General features: G+C 36.1%; 1 protein-coding gene across 3 annotated transcripts; it reads left to right on the plus strand.

Moving 5' to 3' along the window:
- Positions 1-535: 535 nt before the first annotated feature.
- Positions 536-25,298, plus strand: LOC134855055 (ATP-sensitive inward rectifier potassium channel 12-like). Of its 3 annotated transcripts, none has more exons than XM_063871437.1 (8): positions 536-830; positions 16,490-16,634; positions 17,280-17,470; positions 17,791-17,949; positions 20,407-20,566; positions 20,969-21,150; positions 21,488-21,698; positions 25,088-25,298. In XM_063871437.1, the coding sequence occupies exons 2-8, from the start codon at positions 16,507-16,509 to the stop codon at positions 25,248-25,250; spliced, it is 1,194 nt and encodes a 397-aa protein (XP_063727507.1). In that variant the 5' UTR covers positions 536-830; positions 16,490-16,506; the 3' UTR covers positions 25,251-25,298. The 3 variants fall into 3 exon arrangements, with proteins under 3 accessions (XP_063727507.1, XP_063727520.1, XP_063727513.1); XM_063871450.1 differs by having other exon boundaries at positions 537-830; positions 16,490-16,618; positions 17,282-17,470; XM_063871443.1 differs by lacking the exon at positions 536-830 and adding an exon at positions 15,899-16,097.
- Positions 25,299-25,613: the final 315 nt, after the last annotated feature.

The following is a 25,613-nucleotide window of genomic DNA, read 5'->3' on the forward strand; positions in this document are numbered from 1 at the left end:
GAGGATGACAACTACACTTTGCGTGATGTGATGAACTTGCTATCAGATCTAATGCCAGCAAGCACCATTTACAAAAGTACTCACTCCTATAATTTCATTTCTCCTTATCTAGAGCAAAACGGGCTTTAGAAACCGGCCATCTCCAGACCCACTACGTTCTTACCGCATCATTCGAACCATATTACGAGCCCAAAAGATTGTCCGAGTTCCCAAAAGAATGTTTCAAAAGCCCAAAAGAATGTCTGCATACTCAAAAAAATGTGGCAAAGCACCCAAAAGAGCATCATTTGAGCCTAAAAACATTACCTTGAATACTGAAAAGAGCAGTTTATTTGTCAAACAATTTCGTTTACAGAATTTTTTAACGGAAACTTTTTTAAATGTCTGCTCTCAAGTTCATCTAGTTATCGCCTGCTCTGCTGCATGGCGTTAAAAATTTGTATATTCGAAACTAAGTTTGAACTGACAATTTTGAGGTAAAATGTCTCATCTAGCAAACACAATTGCAGCAGCTTATTCAAAAATCAAATTCACACCAACTTGTTAACTAGTCATTCTTTTCACAGATTTGAACAAGACAGCTAAGTGGTTTTAGATTAAAGTTATGTTATCTATCATTTTGTTCTTTAGTTGCGTATCGCGAAAGCTTCTCCTCAGTTTTGACCTTAACTATGAACCAAAACTGACATGAGGTCAGTCATTAGGTCACTGCTTGAAGTTCATCGATTCAAGTGTTTACTGTCAATCTTAAATTAATCAGAACAGAACCTTTTTTTCTGTCAAATTTATTGATCGCGGTTCTGCAGCAGAAATCAAAAGAAAAAAACACGGTAATTATTAGTTTCTATTTTCCCGGGTTGAGGTGTTCGGCTTAAGTTTCGGCCGACTCGACCTGAAACCTGTTACATGGGATGATCTCCATACTCAAAAAATGCATATCATACAATTCCATGCCAGGAAACTTTGATCATACAAACTCCATTTATAAAAATTATTTGATGAGTTTTCTTACATGCAGGAAAACATTTATCTAAAATATCGAAAAATGAGGTGAAACTTTTTGTTTTCCTTTAAGTTGGTCGAAAAAAAATTGATGCTCAAACAATCGTTTTTCGTATAAAAATTGAACTCAAAAATTGTTCATTTTTTCTTATAACGTAATTCATAAATTCGTTTTTCAAACAAAGGACTCGGATTCAAAAATGATCACGACGCCCCCACCCCCTCGAGGATTCGACTCCCTCACCAAGTAAAGGGTCGCCCCTTTGGTATTGTTTTATGACGTCCATTTTACGCCGACCAACCCAAAAAAAAATTTCTGAAGGCGACTCTTGGTGCCAATACACAATAATTTTGAAGTAGAGCACACCGAAAGGGCCCAAAAACGTCTTTCTGACCTTTTCTTAAAAATTTGCCGGCGGATCTTTGTAGTCATAATGTCGATATCCAAATGCAATTTGTCTGTGAGACTCTTACCATTATCATTAAACCAACGGATTTTTCTTCTGGTTGTAGTGTTCAGGGGCGGATTTAGGAAAAATCCAAAACAGAAAAAACCATTGTGGCAAAATAGGTGGGATTGCATTGATTATCAAGGACTATATACACACATTTCACCCCCTCACAAACTGCGTTCCTCTTTAATTCAGTGGAACGTTTCATATGATAACATTTCGCCCCTAATAGTGCCGTAATATTTGTGCGAGGGTCGACACATGCCGCAATTGTTCAAAATACAACACGTCAATTTCACTAAAAGACGCCAAACACTTCCAAAACCCCAACCCAGTAAAACAAATAAAAACAACATGAAAAAAGCAGCCTTACAATCTTTAGCATCTGTACTATGCAGTGTCACATCAGCAACTGCTAAAATGTACTTTGATGAATTTATCATATGAAAGTTAAGCGCTCACAAAACTCTATGGTTCTATGCGGAACACAAAAGACCCTAGGAAGCAGGAAGCGCTAATAACAGTGCCAGTTTTAGGCTGAAATAAGCTAACAATTTCAAGCTTTTCTATTTTATTGTTCCGACTTTCGGAGAAAACGGAACTTTTGTGCTCCCGGGTTGACCTCCGTAGACCAAAAACGCTAATCATACAACTCCATAAACTAAGTCTATGAAAAAATATTAATCATACAAATTGCATACATTTTGCTAAAAGGGTGTCAACGAATTTTCGAAGAATTTTTTTCTTGTTTTGGCACAAAGTTTGGTGTATCGTACTAGATACAAAAGAGAAACTTTTTGCCAAAAAAATGCTAATTAATCAATTTCCATATATGGAAATCGTAGGACTAACATTTTTTTGATGGCGACAACAAAAAAAGTTTTTTAAGTAATTTTGCAATTGCTCTCAAACGTTTTTTTGTTTTTTTTTTTCATTGAATTTCGCAAATTGAATTTCGTCTAAAAACAAAAACATTTTTTGAAGAAAAAAAACAATTTTATATGCAAAACTTATTTTTTTTGTGAGTATAAAGTAGTCCTGGATACACTAATATTGGATTTTTTTTCCTTTTCGCTCAAAAACTTTTTTCAAAAACGCTGAAAACTTCCCTTTCTTTTGTATGGCATGTTTATGTAGCCTTGATCAATGTCTGGTCATTTAAAAAATCAAATTTTAAAATTAATCATCTTCGAAAATTTTTGCCAAAAAATAAAAGTTTCGTTATTTTATTTGTGGGTTACAGCATTATGACATTTCAGGCCGTTTCCAGTGCATTTTAATGCGAGACGGTCAATTCTTTGGTTACTTTACGTTTTATTAACCAAGGTTTTTGTCACTTGTGTTCAGTTATGAACACAATAAAAAAATTTTGAGAATTTAAAATGTAATAAATTCAGTATTTTTTTGATTTATAGAAAAATGCTAGTCATCCAATTTCTCTTGCAAGTTTTTGTACTTATGGAATTGAATAAAAGTGTATGATTAGCATTTTTTAATTCATGAAAAGCTGTTTGACCAGCTTTTTTGGTCAACAAGGGCTGGGTGTGGTTGTTTTTCGTCGATCGCTATGATAGTTTTCAACAATTTTTTTATACCCATCGAGAACATCGAATTCTTGAGTTCAATTTTAAAAAAATCTCCGATCGTTTTTTGTAAAGTTCGGGTTTCAAAATTCTGGACTAAATTATGCGCGCTTTCAAGAGTTATTTCATACTGCTGAGAGCGCAAGGCGAAATATTTATGCGTCGCGAAATATCCAGCACAACAAAACCGTTCCAAATTGAATTGAGGCTAGCTAATTGGTCGTATTAATTTCGTACGTCCCAAAACTTAACACTTTGATTTGGTCCAAAATTTATACGTTTTCAATACTTTAATTTCTCAAAAATTATTCGATATGAATTAACGGACAATCGGAACATTCAAAATTTTGCCCTGATATACAAGCAGTATCGTTTGACTGCTATTTTAATTGCGGTCAATACTTTGGATTAAGCGAATATAAATAGACTGTTTAAGTGTCGAAACGGCCAAGAATAGGGTTTGAACTAAATAAAGCTTTTGATTAAAAAATTATCAATTGACGGTTAAAATTTAGTTTAACGTTTTCATTCAAGAATCAGACCAACAATGAGTTTCGTATAACCAAACACGCACCCGAATTTTACATTTTGTAATCAATTTCAGTGGTCGGAACAGTTAGAACGCTTTTAATAATAAATTAAACATCTTTCTAAGCGCAAGAAGGTGTACTGGAACTAGCGCGACGATTCTTTCTTGGAAAAGTATTAAACCACTCTCTTCTTCGGCATACTTTTAAATTCGGCAGGCTTTTCTTCGGCATGCTTTTCTTCGGCATGCTAACTAAGTTTATGAAAAAATACTAATCATACAAAGTGCTTACGTTTTGCTAAAAGGGTGTTATCGATTTTTCGAAGAATTTTTTTCTTCTTTTGGCATTATCCTACTAAATACAAAAGAGAAACTTTTTGCCAAAAAAATGCTAAAGAATCAATTTCCATATATGGAAATTGTAGTACTAGCATTTTTTGATGGCGAGAACAAAAAAAATTTCAAAGTATTTCTGCAATTGCTCTCCAACGTTTTTTTTTTCAACCGCAAAATGAATTTCGTCTAAAAAAACATTTTTTGAAAAGAAAAACAATTTTATATGCAAAATTTAAATTTTTGTGTGTATAAAGTAGTCCTGGGTACACTAAAATTGGATTTTTTTCCTTTTCGCTCAACAACTTTTTTCAAAAACGCTGAAAACTTCTCTTTCTTTTAAATGGGATGTTTATGTATGCCTTGATCTATGTCTGGTCATTTAAAAAATCAAAATTTAAAAATAATCATCTTCGAAATTTTTTTGCCAAAAATTAAAAGCTTCGTTATATTCTTTTTGGGATACAGAATTAAGACATTTCAGGCGGTTTCCAGTGCATTTTAATGCGAAACGGTCAAACCTTTGAATACTTTACGTTTTATGTACCAAGGTTTTTGTCACTTGTGTTCGGCGACGAACACAATCAAAAAATTTGGAGAAATTAACATGTAATAAATTCAATATTTTTTTTGGTTTATAGAAAAATGCTAGTCATCTTATTTTTATTGCAAGTTTTTGTACTTATGGAATTGATTAAAAGTGTATGATTAGCATTTTTCCATATATGAAAAATTGTATGACTAGCTTTTTTGGTCAACAAGGTCTGGATGTGGTTTTTTTTTGCCGATCGAAATAATAGTTTTCAACAAATTTTTTCTATACCCCATGGAGAACATCGAATTCTTGAGTTCATATTTAAAAAGATCTCTGATCTTTTTTGTAAAGTTCGGGTTTGAAAATTCTGGACTAAATTATGCGCGCTTTCAAGAGTTAATTCATACTGGTGAGAGCGTAAGGCGAAATATTTATGCGTGGCGAATTATCCAGCACAACAAAACCGTTCCAAATTGAATTGAGTCTAGCTAATTGGTCGTATTAATTTCGTACGACTCAAAATTTTACACTTTGATTTGGTCCAAAATTTATTCGTTTTCAATACTTTCTTTTCCCAAAAATTATTCGATATGAATTAACGGACAGTCGGAACATTCAGGACTTTGCCCTGATATACAAGCAGTCTTGTTTGACTGCTAATTTGATTGCTGTCAATACTTTGGATCAAGCGACTATAAATAGACTGTTTAAATGCCAAAACGGTAAAGAATAGGGTTTGAATTAAATAAAGCTTCTGATTAAAGAATTATCAGTTGACGGTTAAAATTCGGTTTAACGTATTCATTCAAGAATCAGACCAACAATGAGTTTCGAATAACCAAACACGCACCCGCATTTTACTTTTTGTAATCAATTTCAATGGTCGGAACAATTAGAACGCTTTTAATTATAAATTAAACATCTTTCTAAGCGCAAGAAGGTGTACTGGAACCAGTGCGAAGATTATTTCTGGGAAAAATATGAATCCACTCTCTTCTTCGGCATGCTTTTTAATGAATTGTATTGAGATATTTGAATACAATCAACAATATCAAACAAAAACAGAAACACAGAGGACAGTATTAAACATCAATGATAGGAGCCTCCTCTATCTCTTTTTAGCGTTTTGTTCGTCTAACTATCTCTCAAACATAAAACTAACTGGTTACACGATAAGTAGCTTAATGCAGAGATTGATATAGTAATCACTACTATGTATTGTTAAATCATAAGCTTGAAGTTCACGAGCAAAGTTATTGAGATTCTTCAACGCAAACGCTGACTGTTCTCGAAAACCTAGTTTCAAGCATGACCTTTAAGCACGGCTGTCTCAGGGATCAACTCGGAAAACAAAATAGTTCAGAAAACATCATTTTTAGATTTAAGAAATTAAGTATCTGCTCGTACCATGGCAAAACTCCGAGTGTTCCGAATGCCCATTAACTAGTACGTGATACTTTTCAGAAGAAAATTTTTGATAAAGATGTAAAAATTTGGTTTCTTGAGTTTTGATTGAGTCTTCAAAGGATATATGGATCCAATTAGCCCGCCCACTTCCCTTCATTTTAAGATATTCTTGTTTGACGAATAATTCTTCGTGCTTAAATAAATTGGGCTGACGCGTTTAGCCCTGTAGATAACTTTTAATTACTTTCATTCAAATTGCCATGATCGGCAGTTTTCAAACTGCCAGAAATTTGCCAAATTTTGCGTGAAAAACACTTTTTTTCATTTGATCAAAGGGACTCGACATCTTCATTGGCGTGTAAAAGCTACCGTTCAAAACTGGTTTTCAACGCGATTAATCTGATTAGAAAACCTTTATTGCGTAAATATCCGAAAATTGCAACGCGACAAAAAATAGACAGTTGCTACGCAAAAGTACAGATGTTTCCTATGTCATTAATAAAACCTATTTAGCCTAATCAAAGTGTTTGATTATTTTTTTATCAACTTGTTTTCATGACTAAATAAAACGTTACTTCATGACCTTATAATGACATTAGTCTCTGAAAATTGGGTGACGGAATCTGTTTAGATGAATTTTTAATGTTCTAAACTGTCATAAAACGTGTCAGCGTAAGCAAGTGAATTCAATTTTTCATTTATTGCAAGTGAGTTGCCGTATGAACATTTCGAAAACATTTTAAGGCATTATTTTTATATGACATGGGTTTTTATTAGAAGATGGGAAACTGGAAAAGAGATGCATGAAGACAAAACCGTTCACACCGCTTTTTCTTTGAACAAAAGAATGGTTTATCAAACTTTTGTAGTAATCAGAATCATGATTGAAAAAGGCATCCATATGATAGGTCAATCAACTTCTTGCATCGCTTCTTCATAATTGTACCGCTAATAGTTAATGATGTTAAGCAAGAGCAGGTTTTTGGAACAACTCTCTCCTCTCTTTTTGCTTCTCTGTTTTCTCTTTCTCTCTTAACTCTTCTCACCTTTTTCTTCTTTCTTTTTTTTTCTCTCTCTCGCTTTCTTTCTCTCTTTCTCTCTCTCTCTCTCTCTCTCTCTCTCTCTCTCTCTTTCTCCCTCTCCACTTCTCTCTCTCTCTCTCTCTCTCTCTCACACACTCTCCTCTCTCTCTCTCTCTCTATCTATCTCTCTCTTTTTTCTCTTTCGTTCTCATTTTTTCAGGTCCAAGTTTTTTTCTAACCTTCTGGGTTTTGGGACCAAAGTTGGCACCAGAAGTTGCCGACCGAAAAAAAAGTGACAAGTACAGATCTCGCGCGACCGCTGCAACCACTTTTCAAATTTCCCTACTTTCATGACAAAAAAGACGGCAACGAAGGCAGATATGGCGCGTTTAGCGCAAGTTTCGTGAACGGCGGACTCTTGAGATCAAATTCTAATTAAATTTTCAATTTGTACTATTTGTTTCTTGTAAGCCAAACGTATTTGACTTTTAAATGACAAGAACTTCAAAAAAAATGTTTTTATATGAATGTGTATAATTGTGTTTTTCCTGACATCATGAAATCTTAGTTTTTATTTGTTTTATTAACTTTTAGAAAAATGGCAGTGGTTATCTAGAATTTTGTTTAACTATTTAGTAGTTTTCCAGCTTTATTTAAGCATTGCAGTTTTTAAGATTTTGGCGTCTGGTTCTGCCAGTATTTCATATTTTGTAGTCAGACTTTTGCAACTTTGTGTCCAGGCTTTAGATATTTTGGCAAATTTGTGTCCAGAATTTTGCGACTGTGTTCAGGTTCGTTGCAACAAAACATATTGGTTTTATTAGGAGTTTGAAACTTAGATGAAGCTCAGTTTTTCAAAGTGAAACATCGCTGAAAGCATTTTTATTTTGGAAAAGATGTTTTCAAATTTTTTTAATTGAACTGCATCAGAGTTGATTTTTTGATTTTTTTGCCATTTGTTGCATATCTGTTTTTTGGGTTTAGTTTGCTTTTTCAAACTGAAACCTTCTTAAACTTAACAACTGGTTTTTTTTACTGCACGGGATCAAGTGGGTTTTACGCTGTGCGGACAAACATCCATCCTGTGTGTTTTACAGCATATAGGAACCTAGCATTTTTATAGAGGCAGTTGTGGTACTGCGTTAGCAGTAGGTAACCTTGAGGACAGTTTGTAAGCTACTGCACCTGCAGTAATGATTTGTGTTAACTATATATCATTATGCTATTATTATGTAAGAAGTGGTCAAGGCCATTCGGTGGTGCTAAAATCTTAGAGTTGAATTAGTCGGTGTACCATACTTCAGTATGCTTAGCAGTAACTAACTTCAGCTACGGAAACTTCGATAAACTCAACTAAGAAAGTTAAATTAACAGTATTTATCTCTACTTTTATTCCAACACGCTAGACACAGTTTGGGAATATCACATGACGCAGTCAGCAGGATTTCTAGCTCAGGATAACAGAACTGACATGGGAATTCCTGTCTTCTGGACCACAGCGAACTCCGATACCGCTTGGAATTTTAAGGTATGGTTTGATCAGTTCCTGATGGCTGTAACAGTAAAAGGAAAACGTTAACCCAGAAGTAATTCTGGAGGATCCTAAACCGGTGTTGGAGGAACCGGAACCACGTCCGGAAACGCCTAGAGAAGGTGAAAACGCTGCTACGACGGCAGCTCGAGAAGCACGGGACAGACTGTTAAAAGATCGAGTAGCCGCAGAGAATGAAGAGAGAAGAGAAAGAGGGCCTAAAGTGGGTCACAATATTTACTACAACGAATTAAAAAAACGACTAGTATCCAGGCTATTCCTTGCGTTGGGAATGGAAGGAAAGAAACGATTTGTGCAAAAAAAACCCTCACGTTGAGATTTCGAAATTGGAATTTAAAGAAATGGTCAAATTAGCGAAGGAGACTTCCGAAAAATGCCAGAGTATCACTTATGAGCGTTATAAGTTATTTAATAGATCACAGGAAACAGGAGAATCATTAGAGGCATTCCATGCCGCACTAACTGCGCAAGCAGCCAAATCGGCACTGGACACCTTAGAAGATGAGCTAGTCAGAGATCTATTCATTTCCAAAATTAGAAACCCAGCGTTGCAGGACACACTTACGTTCGAAACGTTATCTCCTGATGAAGTGTTGAAACGTGCCATAAAATTTGAGCAAAGTAAACAATCGACTCAAGCGTTTCAAAAGTCTACATTGGGTACTGCACAAGCAGTAACGCAACCGAGTTCACAGGTTAAAATCAAACAGGGACCGATTCTGGCGGTGGGTAACAGGGATCAGAACAATAAAAGACCTTATCGTGAAAGGAATAGACGAAAACAGCCGGATGGTGGGGCACCGAATATATATAACACAGACGATCGGAAACAATGTAATAGATGTGGAAAACCGTTCGTGGATGAACATTTAAAAAATTGTGCGGCTATGGGAAAACAATGTAAAAACTGTAATAAACCCAATCATTTTGCTCGGATGTGTCAATCACAACAAGTCAAGGAAATAACCGAGAATACAGAGAGTTCGGAGGAGGAATGTAACTTGATACAAACTTTCAATTCATGCGAGGAATTTGAGGTTATGGCAATTGAACAAAGCAACAGTCAGAGGGGGATGATAAATCGATACATCAAAGAGAAAGTGAAGGTGAACAGAGTAAGTGAAACTGGAAATGATAAACTGGAAACGAAAAAAATTGACATTCGAAGAGATTCAACATCAGAAAGGATGAGATCGTTAAAGGCTCTAATTCGAATTGATAATCAAATACTAAATATGACAGTGGATACAGGAAGCCCGATTTCATTTCTGAATTGGTCGGTGGCAAAACAAATACTGGAATCGTCCGGAAAAATACAGTTTACACCTGCAGAACAACTAAATTTGCCAGCACAATTTGTTGACTAAAATAAAAGACCAATCGCAATATTGGGTGCGCTGAAAGCGAAAATACGGTCAGCTGGTTGGGAAGTCCCTGATGCTACGTTTTTAATAACTCTGAACGAAGGACACGTTGCATAATAGGTTTAGATTTGCAAAATAGAGTTGGTATCACCACTACGCAGAGACCCGCTCCAAAAACAAAGTCCCGATTTGATATATTGCTGTGTGAACAGTCAGAGGTCTGGAAAGAAAAGTTCCATGGAGACTTCAAAGATCTGTTTGACAGGAAAAGACAGTCAATACATCATGTAGTAAGCACAACATTCAAGTACCCTCTTTGCCCGATTCAGGAAAAGGGGAGGAGAATACCAATCCATGTTTAAGAAAAAGTTGAAAAGGAGATTGAAAAATTACTGCTGGAAGGCCACCTTCAAAGGTTAGATAAATGTACCAGTGATTGTTTTTTTGCTCCTATTGTTATAACGGTGAAGAAAGATGATTCTATCAAGTTGGCATTAGATGCCAAACCTATCAATAGACAATTGTACAAAAACAAGTATCAAATGCCGAATGTGGAGGAACTATTAGATGGAGTCAGTCAGATAGTGACTGCACGAGCAACAGGTACCTTGTTTTTTACTGTGCTGGATTTAAAATATGCGTACAGTCAGTTCAAGCTGACACCACAGACTGCAAGGCAGTGTAATTTCAATATTGTAGGGGGAACAGCAACGGGTACATATCGATTTTTGACTGGATTCTATGGATTGGCCGATCTGCCAGCGGAATTCCAAAAAGCAATGGATCGAACATTGAACAACACGTTTTGCTTTTTGGATGATATACTGATAGTTTCAAAGGGTTCGGAGTCAGAAGATGAAAAACTAATAACTGACGTCTTAACGAAGTTAGATAAGGAAAACTTATCTCTGAAACTATCGAAATGTGAATTCTTTAAAACAAAAGTAAACTGGCTAGGGCATAAACTTTCAGAAAGTGGAGTCACTCCAAAGATTACAAAAACGGAAGCTATACTTAAACTAGAGCATCCCCGGTCGCTTAAACAACTTAGATCCTTTCTGGGTAGTATTAATCATCTTTCGAAATTTATACCAAATGCAGCTAACTTGACAGATAAGCTTAGACCATTACTTCGAGAGGAGAATGAGAAGAAAAAATTGAAAAATATTAAAGTACCAGTACAGAATTTTGTATGGGGTCCTGAATACACGGAAGTATTCGAAGATATCAAAAACGCAGTTGCAAACATTGCTCAGTTGAATTGCTATGACCCGGTCAGAGAAACTCGGGTCAAATGTGATGCAAGTCATAGTGGATTAGGGGCATCGTTAGAGCAACAAACAGAAAACAACGATTGGGTCCAATATCATTTGCTTCGCGCTACCTGAATAATCAAGAGAAAAAGTATTCTACTAATGAGCTTGAATTATTAGCGGTAGTTTGGGCAGTTGATCGTTTCAAACATTACTTACTGGGAAAACAAATTGTAATAGTAACAGATCACAAGGCATTAACATCTGCCTTAGAAGGCAATCGTTCTAATAAGACCTATCAATCGAGGTTAAAAATCTTGCATATTCCTGGAAAGGATATGGGGATCGTTGATTATCTTTCTAGAGAACCAACAGGAGAGGTTGGCTAGAAACAAAATTAGATGAAAAATTTGTTGTTACTTCAATTGAGTGTTTTCATAGGGCTTTTGACTGTTTGTACAGTCGGTTGAATGCTACTGATTCAGTAAATCTGAATGAAAAACTTCTAGAACATTCTCAAAAACAGAAAAGAGAAGACAAGTTGTTAAAATCCAGGCATGGTTGTCATAGCAACAAAACGGTCAAAAACCGAACAAAGCTCGACCGGAACGACAACGATTCCGATTCAAACTTTTTGCCTATAAAAAACTCGTTGAATCAAAACACTTTTGTCAATTTCACGAGAGCAGTTCAGTCGGTCAATTTAATTTTCAAAAAAGACGAAATTTCAACAGCGATGGAGAGCGAAAAAACGACAAAGAAGATGGTGCGGATCAAAGATTGTAGGACACAGGAGGAAAGAGAAAAACTGACGGAGGAAGAAATAACGGAAACTACTTTTCATAGAACATGCCGGATAAGGAGAGGAACGCTGGACAGATCGGGGTCAGACAGTTTGGACGAAGATAACTTTGCTGCACGAGCAGTAACGTGGGACCAAGATGCAGTGGAGACGAAAAACTTGATATCCATATGGGATCTAGTTAGTCAGGATAAGGAGCTTACGGGAAATATTTAAGAGCTGGAGGCGGCAACTCAGATGATCACTAGTAGTCCGATGATCACTAGCCAAACCCAGCTGGACGACTCATTAGCAGATATGAGCAATGTTGGGAACTTAAGTTTGTCTAAATTATTTGACAAAACGCTGTTGGCCGAACTCATCTCTGAAGATGTGTGGATGGATCAATTACGTCGGGTGATAGAGCGGAAGGACCGGGCAGGATTTGAGCTCATGGGCCCGTATACGAGCCCATTGTGGAATCAACTTTCGGTAGTAGAGGACTGCATTCTAGTAGACAATCGGTTAGCAGTCCCGATACAACTTCGACCAGCAGTCATGAAGCAAATTCATCGAGGCCATCCGGGGCAAAAGACTATGTGTCAAACTATTTGTGGTGGCCCCACATGCCTACGGATATTGTAAATCTCGCGGAGGAGTGTAGAGAATGTACACGTTATGGTAAGAATGCAAAATATATTTTACCAAGAAATTCTTCGCAACCACTGCCGCTGTTGTCGCAGCCCGGGCAGGAGGTTCAGTTAGATTACGCGGGACCCTTAGAAGATTGTAAGGGGAAGAAAATCTACTTGTTAACAGCGATTGATCGTTATTGAAAATTTCCTTCGGTTAAGGTAACGAAATCAACGGGGGGAAAATCTACTATCCGACCAGTTCTCGGGGTTCAAAGGAAAAGCGATGAAAAAATTCTGCCTCAAAAACAACAAAAGTTTTGTCCGGTGGGAGACCATCGTGGTTGTGGTTTAGTTGAAAGAACAATACAAACTATAAAAAAGCGTTTGGGGGTGATGCTACTTGAAGAGAATGTAAAATCGATTACATTATGTCTTAGCACAATAATTCGGGACATGCGGTGGATTAAACTGAAAACCATTCAGAAATCACCGTTTGAAGCACATTTTGGTAGATTACCAAAAACGGAGCTTAAGATTATGCGAGATAAATTCGTAGAATTTTCTGATCATTTAGATAAACAGCACCAGGGGAGATCGGCACTAATCGCTAGTCAGTTAAAGAAGAGGATTGATCAATCTCTGGATTCACTCAAAATTGTAAAGAAGGGTCAGAAGAGTCGGAATGTCAGCCCTCTTTTCAAACAAGAGAATATGTTTGCACAGGAGAAGAATTGAGCAAGAACTCTCCCCACACTGTTGGAAGCGAACGCCCACTGGAATGCAGAACGACGTAGATACGACGCACACAATCTACAACAACTAGTGGATGCAACTAGCACTATCGACCCGGAATTACGCAAAGAGCTCCTATATTCATGGGAGAAGGGGTTTGTCGAAGATAAACCGAAGGGGTCGGAGTGAAATAGTCATAATCTCATACGCAGGGATGAGACGCGCAAAAGTGGGGCGGCGTTGACCAAACCCTTCAGAGGAAAAGTAGCAACCGAATCGCCGAAAACTGTAACAACAGCTGCAGGAGCAGTCTATCGTAAAAGTGATTTGGCGAAGGTGGCGAGTCCTCCAAAGAATACAGCTAAGGAAGGATGTGCCAAAAGGAAAAGGCAAAAAGCCCACTGGAAAAACCGAAGAGCAAGCACCAAAAGAAAGATGCTGAACAAAACGACGATACGGAGTCTGAGGACGAAGACCAAAACATATCGAGTGAACAGATAAAGGACCTTTTTCAGGATAGCGAGACTGTTGTCACTTCTCGGGAAACACCAACCGGTAGAGGTCTTAATTTGGCAGTGAAGCGACCGAAGCCAAATCTCGGGGGTCCAATGACAGTGGGACCCAAAACGCAAGTCAAAATGAGTTATCGGTCAAGTCGAAAGGCAAATCGGACAAGAAGAAAGCTGCAGTAACAGCAGAAGAGGTCCGAACGTCAAAATAATTGGAAACGGTTGTTCCACCAGACCAGCCAAGCAGTTCGGGGGGTTCGGCCAATTCTAAAGCTAAGCCATCGAAGAAACGTATTACTAGGGACACTTCCCCTAGTTCAATTCTAAATGCCTTTCAAAATCAGGATATTGCAACAGAGGAATGGCAAAATCTCGCAGACCAAGTCTTGACAAGAGGTTTGCAAAGGACAGCGGAGAAAATCGCAAAATCTAGAGCTGAGAATCAAACAGAGACAACATGCGAGCATTGTTCTCCGTCCGGGGTCTCGGATGATTCGATTGAGGATGAACAGACTGGAACGAGTGTGAGGCGTAGTAAGCGAGCCACGAAAAACCAAGGGCCTAAAAGATTGGGCAGTCCAGTGAATCCTTCGGTGAAGTATTTTAGTACAGACGAGGAGGATGCAGACCTAAACGAAATGGCTTTGGAGCAGTACAGATATAGTTTGGCTAATGTGAAGACGGATAAGAACAGGCCGATGGAAACTCGACTGAAGCTTCTTGAGCGTCACCTATTTCGAAAGAAATTTGGATATGATGCATTAAACACGACGCATCCATGGAAGAATCAGTGGAAAGTGCCTCTGGAAATTAAAAAACCAGCAAAATGAAAAGAAGAAGAAAGGAAAACTATTCATCAAAACTTTCATCACCAATGGGATCACAAAACTGAGTAGAAAACTCGTATTATTGTTATTTAGTTATAAAATTTTATATTTATTTGATAAAATTTTCTTGGTCTTTGGGGGAATGTGGTACTGCGTTAGCAGTAGGTAACCTTGAGGACAGTTTGTTAGCTACTGCACCTGCAGTAATCATATATGTTAACTATATATCATTATGCTATTATTATGCAAGAAGTGGTCAAGGCTATTCGGTGGTGCTAAAATCTTAGAGTTGAATTAGTCGGTGTACCATACTTCAGTATGCTTAGCAGTAACTAACTTCAGCTACGGAAACTTCGATAAACTCAACTAAGAAAGTTAAATTATCAGTATTTATCTCTACTTTTATTCCAACACGCTAGACACAGTTTGGGAATATCACAGCAGTAAACAAATAGTGAATAAGTTGAACAACTTTTATAGACTAGCTACGAAGGTCTAATACAAGGTCTTTTTCGGAACCGAAAAAAAATAACTGAAGTTCTTCTGAAACATAAGGCAAAAAATGCGTAATCGGAAATTTTCAGGCAGCCAGTAAGCATAATTACTGCAAATTTTTGGAGCATTAATGAACACCATATAAAATTAAAGATCATCAATTTTCCTTAGTTTTATTCAAACTATTGATAAATCAATCAACTTTTTCTAACATAGTTTTGAAACTGGTTGCCAATTTAAATATTAGTTTTTTCTCGTCAATTTTGTTCAAATGGCAGCCATGCACATCCATTTTTTAGTTTGTCGGCTGCCGTCTCAGAGGTGTTTGTTGTACATAAAGAGTTTGTTAATTATTTTTAGTTCATATCACTTGTGACGTAACTTTTCTTCAGCTTCGCATCCTTGTGTACACTTTTGCGCACCAAATTTTGAGCTTCCCGGTTATGAGAACCATTTTGCGACTTTCGCGACTTAAAATTGTGCCCGAGCTATGCAATTTGTGCCTGAAAGCGGTAAACGGCTCACTTTTTAAGGTCTGGAATCAGTCGCAGACCTCAAATTTGACTTTGCGGACCTCCAGCCGCTTGAGATTGACATTCGCCGACCCTGATAAGCATGAAAATTTTGTTGCTCGAACAAAAATATGGTCGTCTGTCCATCATAAATCTGCATTTAAGTTTAATATAGACTAGCTCTTGAAAATCAGTTTGTATTTACGACCATGTGATATTTTCTTCATTCAAAATGCACTTAGCACCAGCACGATACTGATTGAATTCACAGCAGGTGTTCAAAAGTGCTCTTAATCTTCGGCTCAAAAAATGTGCAGAGCATTACGATGGCACTTTAACGACGCAGATTTAATCGGTTTATTACTTTGACGCTTTTGAGTGAAATTATGTTATTTTTATAATAAAAACTTATTCTTAGGCCTTTCTGTCGGCTATTTTCTATAAACAAGTATTCGCCAACACTCATTTTCCGAATTTGAATTATTTTTAGTTTGAGCTAACGTATATTTATAGAAAAAATCTCTTGATAACAATTGAATTAACTCAATTAATTACCGCAGAACTAGTTGAAAACGTAAGTCACACCTTAATTCCGTCTACTTTCGATCTGAGGAAAAATGGTGGAATCCCTCATACGCGAAGGACCGAATGCGCGAAAATAAAAACCAGCCAATCAGATTTCAGTAATCTAAAATTTGGAAAGAAAGTAAACATTTAAATATAAAAACGGCAGAAATATGCAGAACTTTCAAATAGTCACTGACCGCCGCCGAATTGGAACAAATTTTATTTTTCAAGAGTTTCGTTTTGAAAAGCAAAATTTTGTTTCATTTAATTCATTTTAATTGAATGGCTATTGGTTCTTTTTAAAAATTGACTTTCGGCTAATTTTGTTTTCGGTCCTTCGCTCACCAGTTTTTTTAATTTTTCAAAATTTCGTATGGCGTTTTTAATTTTTGATTTCAGGCGAACTCAGAGACGAAATGGGGGAAACGACACACCAGCAGGCTGTGGTGAGACACCCGATGAACGAGTTGAATTCTGTGTTCACGACAGACAGCGAGTTAGAGTCGCAGGGAAACAACTCCATGTCACGTGAGACCGCATCGCAAGGAATCTTTTCCCTGACTAATTAAACACATGTTAGAAACGAGTGCAGTGCACTGTAGTTTTTAATGACGATAAAATGGCTTTATGAAAGTTTTTGATAAAATGGCTTTATGAAAGTTTTGATAAAATGGCTTTATGAAAGTTTTTGATAAAAATGGTTTTATGAAAAATTTGGATAAAACTTGAGAACTATTTTGACTTGAGAGTGATTTGGGAACGCTCCTTTCTTAAGAGTTCGACTTTTTTGGCCGACATGTCCTAAGATTTTGGTAAGAAGGGCCCTGCCTCATATTTAAAACAAAAAAGGTGAAGACAGAATTTCTCGTACAAAACTTCTACAAAAGAGTCAGCTATGTAAAATGAAGCTGTAGCACGTTGTCGCTTGAAATTAGCTGCGGTGTCCTCATTTTACGCAAAAAAGTCTTTCTTAGTACATTGGGGTAGATGACTCATTTGAAAAAGGGGTTGCACTTGAAGCCCACTCTAATTAAGGTCTAAATCAACGCCAAAAAGAAACAATGCAGAATAAAAAAAACTTTTCAGATTGAAACTATTCCAGAAAACGTCAGTAGAAAGAATAATTAGAAGAAAAAATAAATTTATGTTAGAACTAGTTTCGAAAATGAGCTGAAAACATTCCTTGATCAGACTTGTCGCAAAACTCATCGCCCGATAAAGAATTGAATAAAAAGCGTGTGAGACTGTGTCGGAAGCAGACGGGGAAATTGAACACGCGCTTCAAGAACATCAGCCAGAAAAACGCCAGACTGGTGAAGGACATCTTCGTGACAGTGGTGGACCTGCAATGGCGATACCTCATATTCATTTCAACTCTATGTCAGTTATCGATCTACATGCTACTTTTATTTCACTTCATTCACTTCATTCGTTACGAGATCTTTAGGCGTTGCAGACCACAAACTCACCCGTGAAATAATTATTTTCCTTAAGAAGTTATCGTCAGAGGGACCTCGTATCGTAAAAAAAAAACTTTTCTACCGAAGACTTTAAACAGTTTTAATGAAACAATGACTGAGCAAATTTTTCATGACCTTTTCCGTCTCAATCACTCTGTCTCATTCACTTCATTGTCTTTTTCGCTCATTCTCTTGGTTATCCTTTCCGTCGAATTCTTTTTTTCTAACTCACTGTTTTAGCATTTTTCCTGACGTGGACTGGGTTTGGGTTGGTGTACTACGCATTGATGTGGATCACAGACGACTTCGACAATCAGGACGCCTCCCAGAAGTGTTTCGCCAATATCAAGGACTTCCCAGGGGCACTGCTCTTCTCACTCGAGACACAGACCACTATAGGCTAGTCTCTCATACTTCTGGCAAAAAATAGACAACACCTTTTTCTTTTTCTTTGTTTTTTTTTGTTTTTTTACATTAACTCTCCTTTTTTCAATTTAACATATGATTGTAAAGATTTATTTTTTTTACAACGTCTACGATTCAAATTGAATAATTAAGTGCCGAAAGCAAATGAACACGAAGAATAAAGCTTAAAACACACGGGCGGATTGAGGGGAGTCACTTTTTCTTCCAAGCATTCGACTCACTCGCCGCCAAAAGACCTTCTTTGATAAAATTACTTCCATCCATTCTCTGCTGGACGACCTCAATTTTTTTTAAAAGTGCCTTCCAAAAAGTGACCAAAAACGAGACTTTTGACCTGTTTTTTTTTATTAAATTTGGCGCATAAAATTTAACTAAGTAGGGTCATTAAAATGTTTTGGGAGAGTTCGAAACTAAATTTGGCCGACTAAACAAAAGGTCAACAAAAATTTTATTAAAAAAACTTGAGAAAATTCTAGAACTGCCCCTGTTAAGGTATCCTCGTGCCCTTTTCGTGTCTTCTTCAAATTTCGTCAAAGGTATAAATGTGAAAAATTGTCGTAGTTGTTTTTTGTTAATGTGTATGAGCAGCTATTACTTCTGATCATAGCTCGTTTCATAATTAAAGACAATATCTTTGGAATTTCACTTTAAGGAAAGCGTTAGGAGATTTAAAATTATTTTCAAAGGTATGAATGTGAAAAATTGTTGTAGTTGTTTTTTGTTAATGTGTATGAGCAGCTATTACTTCTGATCATAGCTCGTTTCATAATTAAAGACAATATCTTTGGAATTTCAATTTTAGGAAAGCGTTAGGAGATTTAAAACTAATTTCAAAGATATGAATGTGAAAAATTGTCCTAGTTGTTTTTTGTTAATGTGTATGAGCAGCTATTACTTCTGATCATAGCTCGTTTCATAATTAAAGACAATATCTTTGGAATTTCAATTTTAGGAAAGCGTTAGGAGATTTAAAACTAATTTCAAAGATATGAATGTGAAAAATTGTCGTAGTTGTTTTTTGTTAATGTGTATGAGCAGCTATTACTTCTGATCATAGCTCGTTTCATAATTAAAGACAATATCTTTGGAATTTCAATTTTAGGAAAGCGTTAGGAGATTTAAAACTAATTTCAAAGATATGAATGTGAAAAATTGTCCTAGTTGTTTTTTGTTAATGTGTATGAGCAGCTATTACTTCTGATCATAGCTCGTTTCATAATTAAAGACAATATCTTTGGAATTTCAATTTTAGGAAAGCGTTAGGAGATTTAAAACTAATTTCAAAGATATGAATGTGAAAAATTGTCGTAGTTGTTTTTTTTGTTAATGTGTATGAGCAGCTATTACTTCTGATCATAGCTCGTTTCATAATTAAAGACAATATCTTTGGAATTTGAATTTTAGGAAAGCGTTAGGAGATTTAAAACTAATTTCAAAGATATGAATGTGAAAAATTGTCCTAGTTGTTTTTTGTTAATGTGTATGAGCAGCTATTACTTCTGATCATAGCTCGTTTCATAATTAAAAACAATATCTTTGGAATTTCAATTTTAGGAAAGTGTTAGGAGATTTAAAACTAATTTCAAAGATATGAATGTGAAAAATTGGCGTAGTTGTTTTTTGTTAATGTGTATGAGCAGCTATTACTTCTGATCATAGCTCGTTTCATAATTAAAGACAATATCTTTGGAATTTCAATTTTAGGAAAGCGTTAGGAGATTTAAAACTAATTTCAAAGATATGAATGTGAAAAATTGGCGTAGTTGTTTTTTGTTAATGTGTATGAGCAGCTATTACTTCTGATCATAGCTCGTTTCATAATTAAAGACAATATCTTTGGAATTTCAATTTTAGGAAAGCGTTAGGAGATTTAAAACTAATTTCAAAGATATGAATGTGAAAAATTGTCGTAGTTGTTTTTTGTTAATGTGTATGAGCAGCTATTACTTCTGATCATAGCTCGTTTCATAATTAAAGACAATATCTTTGGAATTTCAATTTTAGGAAAGCGTTAGGAGATTTAAAACTAATTTCAAAGATATGAATGTGAAAAATTGGCGTAGTTGTTTTTTGTTAATGTGTATGAGCAGCTATTACTTCTGATCATAGCTCGTTTCATAATTAAAGACAATATCTTTGGAATTTCAATTTTAGGAAAGCGTTAGGAGATTTAAAACTAATTTCAAAGATATGAATGTGAAAAATTGTCGTAGTTGTTTTTTGTTAATGTGTATGAGCAGCTATTACTTCTGATCATAGCTCGTTTCATAATTAAAGACAATACCTTTGCAGTTTCAATTTCAGGAAATCGTTAGGAGATTTAAAACGCTTAATAAAAAATCACTTTTGCTTTCTATTTAACTGAAAATAATCTTATAAAGCTTCGAAATAAGTTTTTGTTCTGGTAGATGAAGGGATAATTTGTTGCAGGCTACGGCTACCGGACCCTGAGTGAGAACTGTCCCCTGCCCATCATAGTGTTATGCATCCACTCCATCTTCAGCGTCTTCTTCGAGTCAGTCCTCATCGCCATGACTCTGGCCAAGATCGTCAGGTCCAACAAGCGCAAGTCCACCATCGTATTCTCAAAGTCAGTTCCGCTTTATAATCATTGTTCGCTGTTTAAGAATAAAGGTTGCTTATAAAGATACAACAAAAAAACTTTTCTAACTCCAATGAAAAAAGCGTAGATAAGGCGATTGTTGAAAAAACAGCCCACACCAAAATTATTTCCAGTCATTTAGTGACCAGGTCAGAACAATAGAAATAACAATTGCCTATAAGTCTCAATCAGTGTCCGAATCTCTTTCGAATAAATAATGATAATCATAATGTATTTTTTTTGATCATACAGCTCTTGAAATGTCACCATTAAGCCAGCGGCCTGTTTTACTTTGCCACGAGAGAACAATACTTATTTTTCAATATCAGAGGGTGATCATGGCAAAAAAATGAAGACTAATTGGGCTAAGTTTTCCTTGTGTGATCTTAGGTACGCCTGCATTGCAATGTACAATAGCCAACTGTGCTTCATGTGCAGACTGGGAGACTTAAGAGGCAACAGCAATATGTTCGAGGCTCATGTGAGGATGTACTTTGTCCATGAGACCCACACCCAGGAGGGAGAGGTGATTCCGGTCACATTCACAGACATGGATGTTGGATTCGACCAAGGTGAGTCATCTTGGTCCAGTTAATCATAACTTGACTGAGCCAGAGCCAATGTCAAACTTTTTTATTGTATCAAACTGATTACGTCTTGGCATAATTGAAAATTAATATACCTGGATAAAATATAACTTCAGGGCAGAAAATCTTGTTAAATATCTCAAAAATGTTACACAGATCCTAAATAAATTTAACTATCAACGAACACGGAAGCTACTGGAATCAAGATGTTGCCAGTTGAACACGCAAATACTTCAACTTCTGGGAATATATTTCAATCATTGAACAGTTCGTTTGCTCACGTCGGACTAGTTTTTTTCTAGCCGGATGTTTGTACTGATAGGTCGAGACAGACTGATGGTGATCACTCCTATGATCATCCGACACGTGATCAACTGCAAGTCCCCCCTCTACCACATATCGGCACACAATCTCCCCTCCCAGTCGTTTGAGGTGCTGCTGGTGCTGGAGGGAAACATAGAACAGATCGGAGTGACGGCCCAGTGCAGGACCTCGTACACGCCAGACGAGATATACTGGGGACACTACTTTCAGTTAGAGCTCACATTTTGACACCTACCCCCCCTCTCTCTACACACACCTGCATAAACATACATGCACACATCTATTATATCTGTCACATATTAACCTGTAAAAAGATCAAATGAGATAGAAAACATATATATTTTGTAGTTAAAATTTTTTAACCTTGCGATAAGCGAGAGTTCTGCAACCGGGCACTAGACTTTCTTCCCATTGAAAAATTTGTTCACTAACAATAGAACGTTAGATCTTTCTTACGTGATGGCATGCTCAATTTACGTTGTTTTGAAGCTGTTCGTTTTTTGTTCCGACTTTCGAAGAAAACGGAATATCTATGCTTGGGGTGGTATAATTTTTATTCGTTCAAATTTAAAATTTTTATACCCCATTGAAGTCATCAACTCCTGAAACCAAATATTTAAAAATATATATTTTAATTTCGACTATTTTTTGCGAAGTTATGAGAGTTTGAAAATGGACAATCTGGTCATGCTCTGGACTAATTTATGAGCTCTTTGAAGATTTTATTCATAATGCTGACGGCGTAACACGAGTTTCCTGTGCGTGGTGAATTATTCCCCACAACAAAATCGTTCCAAATTAAATTGAGGCTAGCTAATTGGTCGTTTAACTTTCGTACGATTCAAGTTTTCACATTTGATCTTTGATAATGTCCAAAATTTACAGTTTTCCAACATTTTCTATTCCCAAAAACTGTTTGATTTGGATTAAGGGCAGTCGGAAAATTAAGGGCTTTGCCCTGTATACGAGCAGCAGTCTTGTTCTCGCTTATGTTTTTTCGGCTTAAACGGTTTAATTTTATTCTATATCTTTTCAGTCAATTATATTGCGGCAGTTAAGAGTATGATTTTTGAAGGGAACTGTAAAAGTTGATTTGAGAATCTTAGTAGCTCAAAATTTTTAAAGACAATCTTTTTTTTGCTAACAAAATACCTAAGTGTTTTTAGCGTAGTTGCTGCTCGGTATTTTTTCTGAGTAATAATATAACTCTCTTGATTTTATTGTGTTTTTATGACATGTGATCTCACATTAAACATCTTTCAAGACAAACAAATAAAATTTTTGTAAATGCAGTTTTTTTCCATTTTGGTTTTTGTCTGAATTTCTAGCTGCCGTGATAGCTTCTTGTTGTATTGCTAGGCACCAGCGGATTTAGGGGCTGCGGGGGCACTGACGCCTCCCTCCTTCAGGAATTCGACCCCCTGCCGACCCAAAGGGTCCCACTTTGTACTATTTTGAGATATCCATTGATGCTGACGGACCCTAAAACTTTCAAAGGGCGCCCATATGTACATTGTTTAAAGCTAATGGTTTGCCTTTTTTCGTAACGCACTTTTTTTCAAACTTTTGGTTGTAGGAAACTTCGGCTTATTGTTCCAATACGACGATCAACGATCATAATCCGCTATTAGCTCCCAAACTTCGGTGATGCATACAAAAAACTATTAAGTATTTTTTGAAGAAAAAACGTTTATACATAGAAGAAGTTATTAGAGAACAAAATGGTAGTAGCCATTTATTACTTATTTAGTTATTTTTTTTGCTATAAGCTATATTTTTAGGTCTTTAAAGTTGTTTGTAAAATTTTAAGTCTCGCAAATCAGAGTTTCCGTTTATCGGTGATCTCACGTTGTAAATTTTCAAAGCATACAGTTTTGCCTTCTGATTGGAAACAGTCGGTTGCAATTATCAACCTCGTGATCTAGTTTTCATATTTAAAACCATAGAACTAGAGATAGAATAGTTAGAGTAATTTCGATTCCAGTTTATTGTTCCGACTTTTGAAAAAATTGAGGGAGGATTATTTATGCTTGTTTGAGGATATATGTGATTGTAGGGTTTTGTTTTCATTCAAACTACTTTCAAAATGAAAGTTGTAGAGTGGTTTCGAAAATTGAATCTCCGTGATTGTAAGCGGTTTTGTTACCCAGTATACTAAATTCTCTTTAATTCGTCGTTACCTGCACGATTGTAACTTTGAAGACTTTTTCTATGATAAAAAAGCGTAACACTAATTATTATACCTGCACACAATGATGTTTCGGTTTGAAATCAGAAAAGCTGAGTTGTTAATATCATCTTTTTTAGGTATCAAACACTTAAGATTTGATATTGACAGTTCGAAAGTTATTATTATTTTTTAAAATTTCAAGTTTTTGGCGCTTTTGCAGTTTTCCATCCCGTTATAAATCGCAACAAAAAGTTGTTTAAAATTTGTTCATACGATAATTTACACGTAAGTACGTAAGTAACACTTGTTAACATTCTGCTCATTTGTTCAACTTGACATGTTATATTGAATTACCTTGTTCACTTGTTCACGCTGAAGTTTTATTAAAGTTTAGAACATCAAACGTCATTTTAAATAGATATTTGAAAACTTAGTTTTACAAAAAAAAAAACAAGCGGAAACCTGGAAAAGAGCCAACTTTTTTCTGACTAAAAATAAAAGGAGACCTATAAAAGGGCTGTCAATCAAGGATTCGCTTTGACATACGAGTAGTCTTGTTCTGTAATATACATTTTTTCAAGAATATGTATGCAAACAATGTTTTGACAAACACCAGATGACCATACCGGAAGAACTCTTTTAACAATCAACTTTTGGGACAAATCAAAGGCTAAAAGAGTTCTATCAGCACAATGCATGTCCACTTGAATCCGATGAAAATACACGAGATGAAAATGCACCACGCGAGAAAATACACGAGATATTTTCTCATGTAGCGTATTCTTTTCATGTTTTTTTCACAACCACAGTTGGACTTCCATTCTCATTTAGGTGAAAAAAGAAACAATAATATGACAGTTTTTGCAGAAAATCCCTTTACATTCATGGCAAATCATAAATCTGCGGAAACAAAAAAAGTATTGAATCATTGCAAAAAATTGTCAGACTGACCCAAAAGACTTCTTTTGGAACTTTTTTTTGGGTGCAACCTGATTATTTTTGAAACTAACCAATCTTAATGCGTACCACTTAACTCATAATTAGAGTTGTGAAGTTTTCAAGTTAAAACGCCTGCCTTCTGACCGAGTTGTTGATCTCATGTAACATCTGCAATTCGCTATTTTATACTTGGATCTATTGAGACTAAAAAAATTAGAAGGGAGACTACGTGTTGGCATTTGAGAAAGCACGAACCCCTCGGTTCGAAAACAAACCGTGACATGCAGATGGTGTATCGAATCTGAAAAGCTCTATCAGACGGGTTATCCTTCGGAATCATATCAAAACATCACAAAAAAAAACAGTAGTAATTGTTGAGACTTAAAAGCTGTACTATTTTGTCGAAAAATTTTTAATAACAAGATTAGTTACAGGCGTATATTCTAACCTAATTTCTGTATTTTTCTTGAAACTCCTAAGTAATTTCAGGAACTGCATTGAGCGACGCAGCACACATTACATGGTGAACTACGCCTTGTTCGACTCTGTTTACCAAGGAGAAAGCCAGCAGCTCTGTTCTGTGTCTGAAAAAGAAGGAAATGACAGCTCGGAGACACCCCAGGAAGATACCGTTGTCAAAACCTCATTCTGATTTTCATTCAGTTTCCTTTGCAGAGTAGTTTAATTTTTGCTGACTTCATATTTTACTAATCAAAAGACAGCAAAGCTTGAAATAAGAGATCTTGAAATAAATAGCTTGAAATAGAAGGGCTTTGACAATTTTTTTAGGTCGACCAAATTGATTTTAACTCAATAACTATGAAGACCCCATTTTGACCAAAATTTCTGCGCAGCAGGCGAACTTTTGGAAAAAAAAACATGCCAAAAATGCGTTTTTAGGCCCTTTTTGGAAAAATTTTACCAAAAAAAAATGCTATTTTCGGCGCGCGCTCCCCCTCAAAAACTAGCCGAAGGCGCCCTCAGAACTTTTAAGTGTCTGTCAGCCAAAACTGGA

Source organism: Symsagittifera roscoffensis, chromosome 1, assembly GCF_963678635.1.
Source record: "Symsagittifera roscoffensis chromosome 1, txSymRosc1.1, whole genome shotgun sequence".
NCBI classification, from domain to species: domain Eukaryota; kingdom Metazoa; phylum Xenacoelomorpha; order Acoela; family Convolutidae; genus Symsagittifera; species Symsagittifera roscoffensis.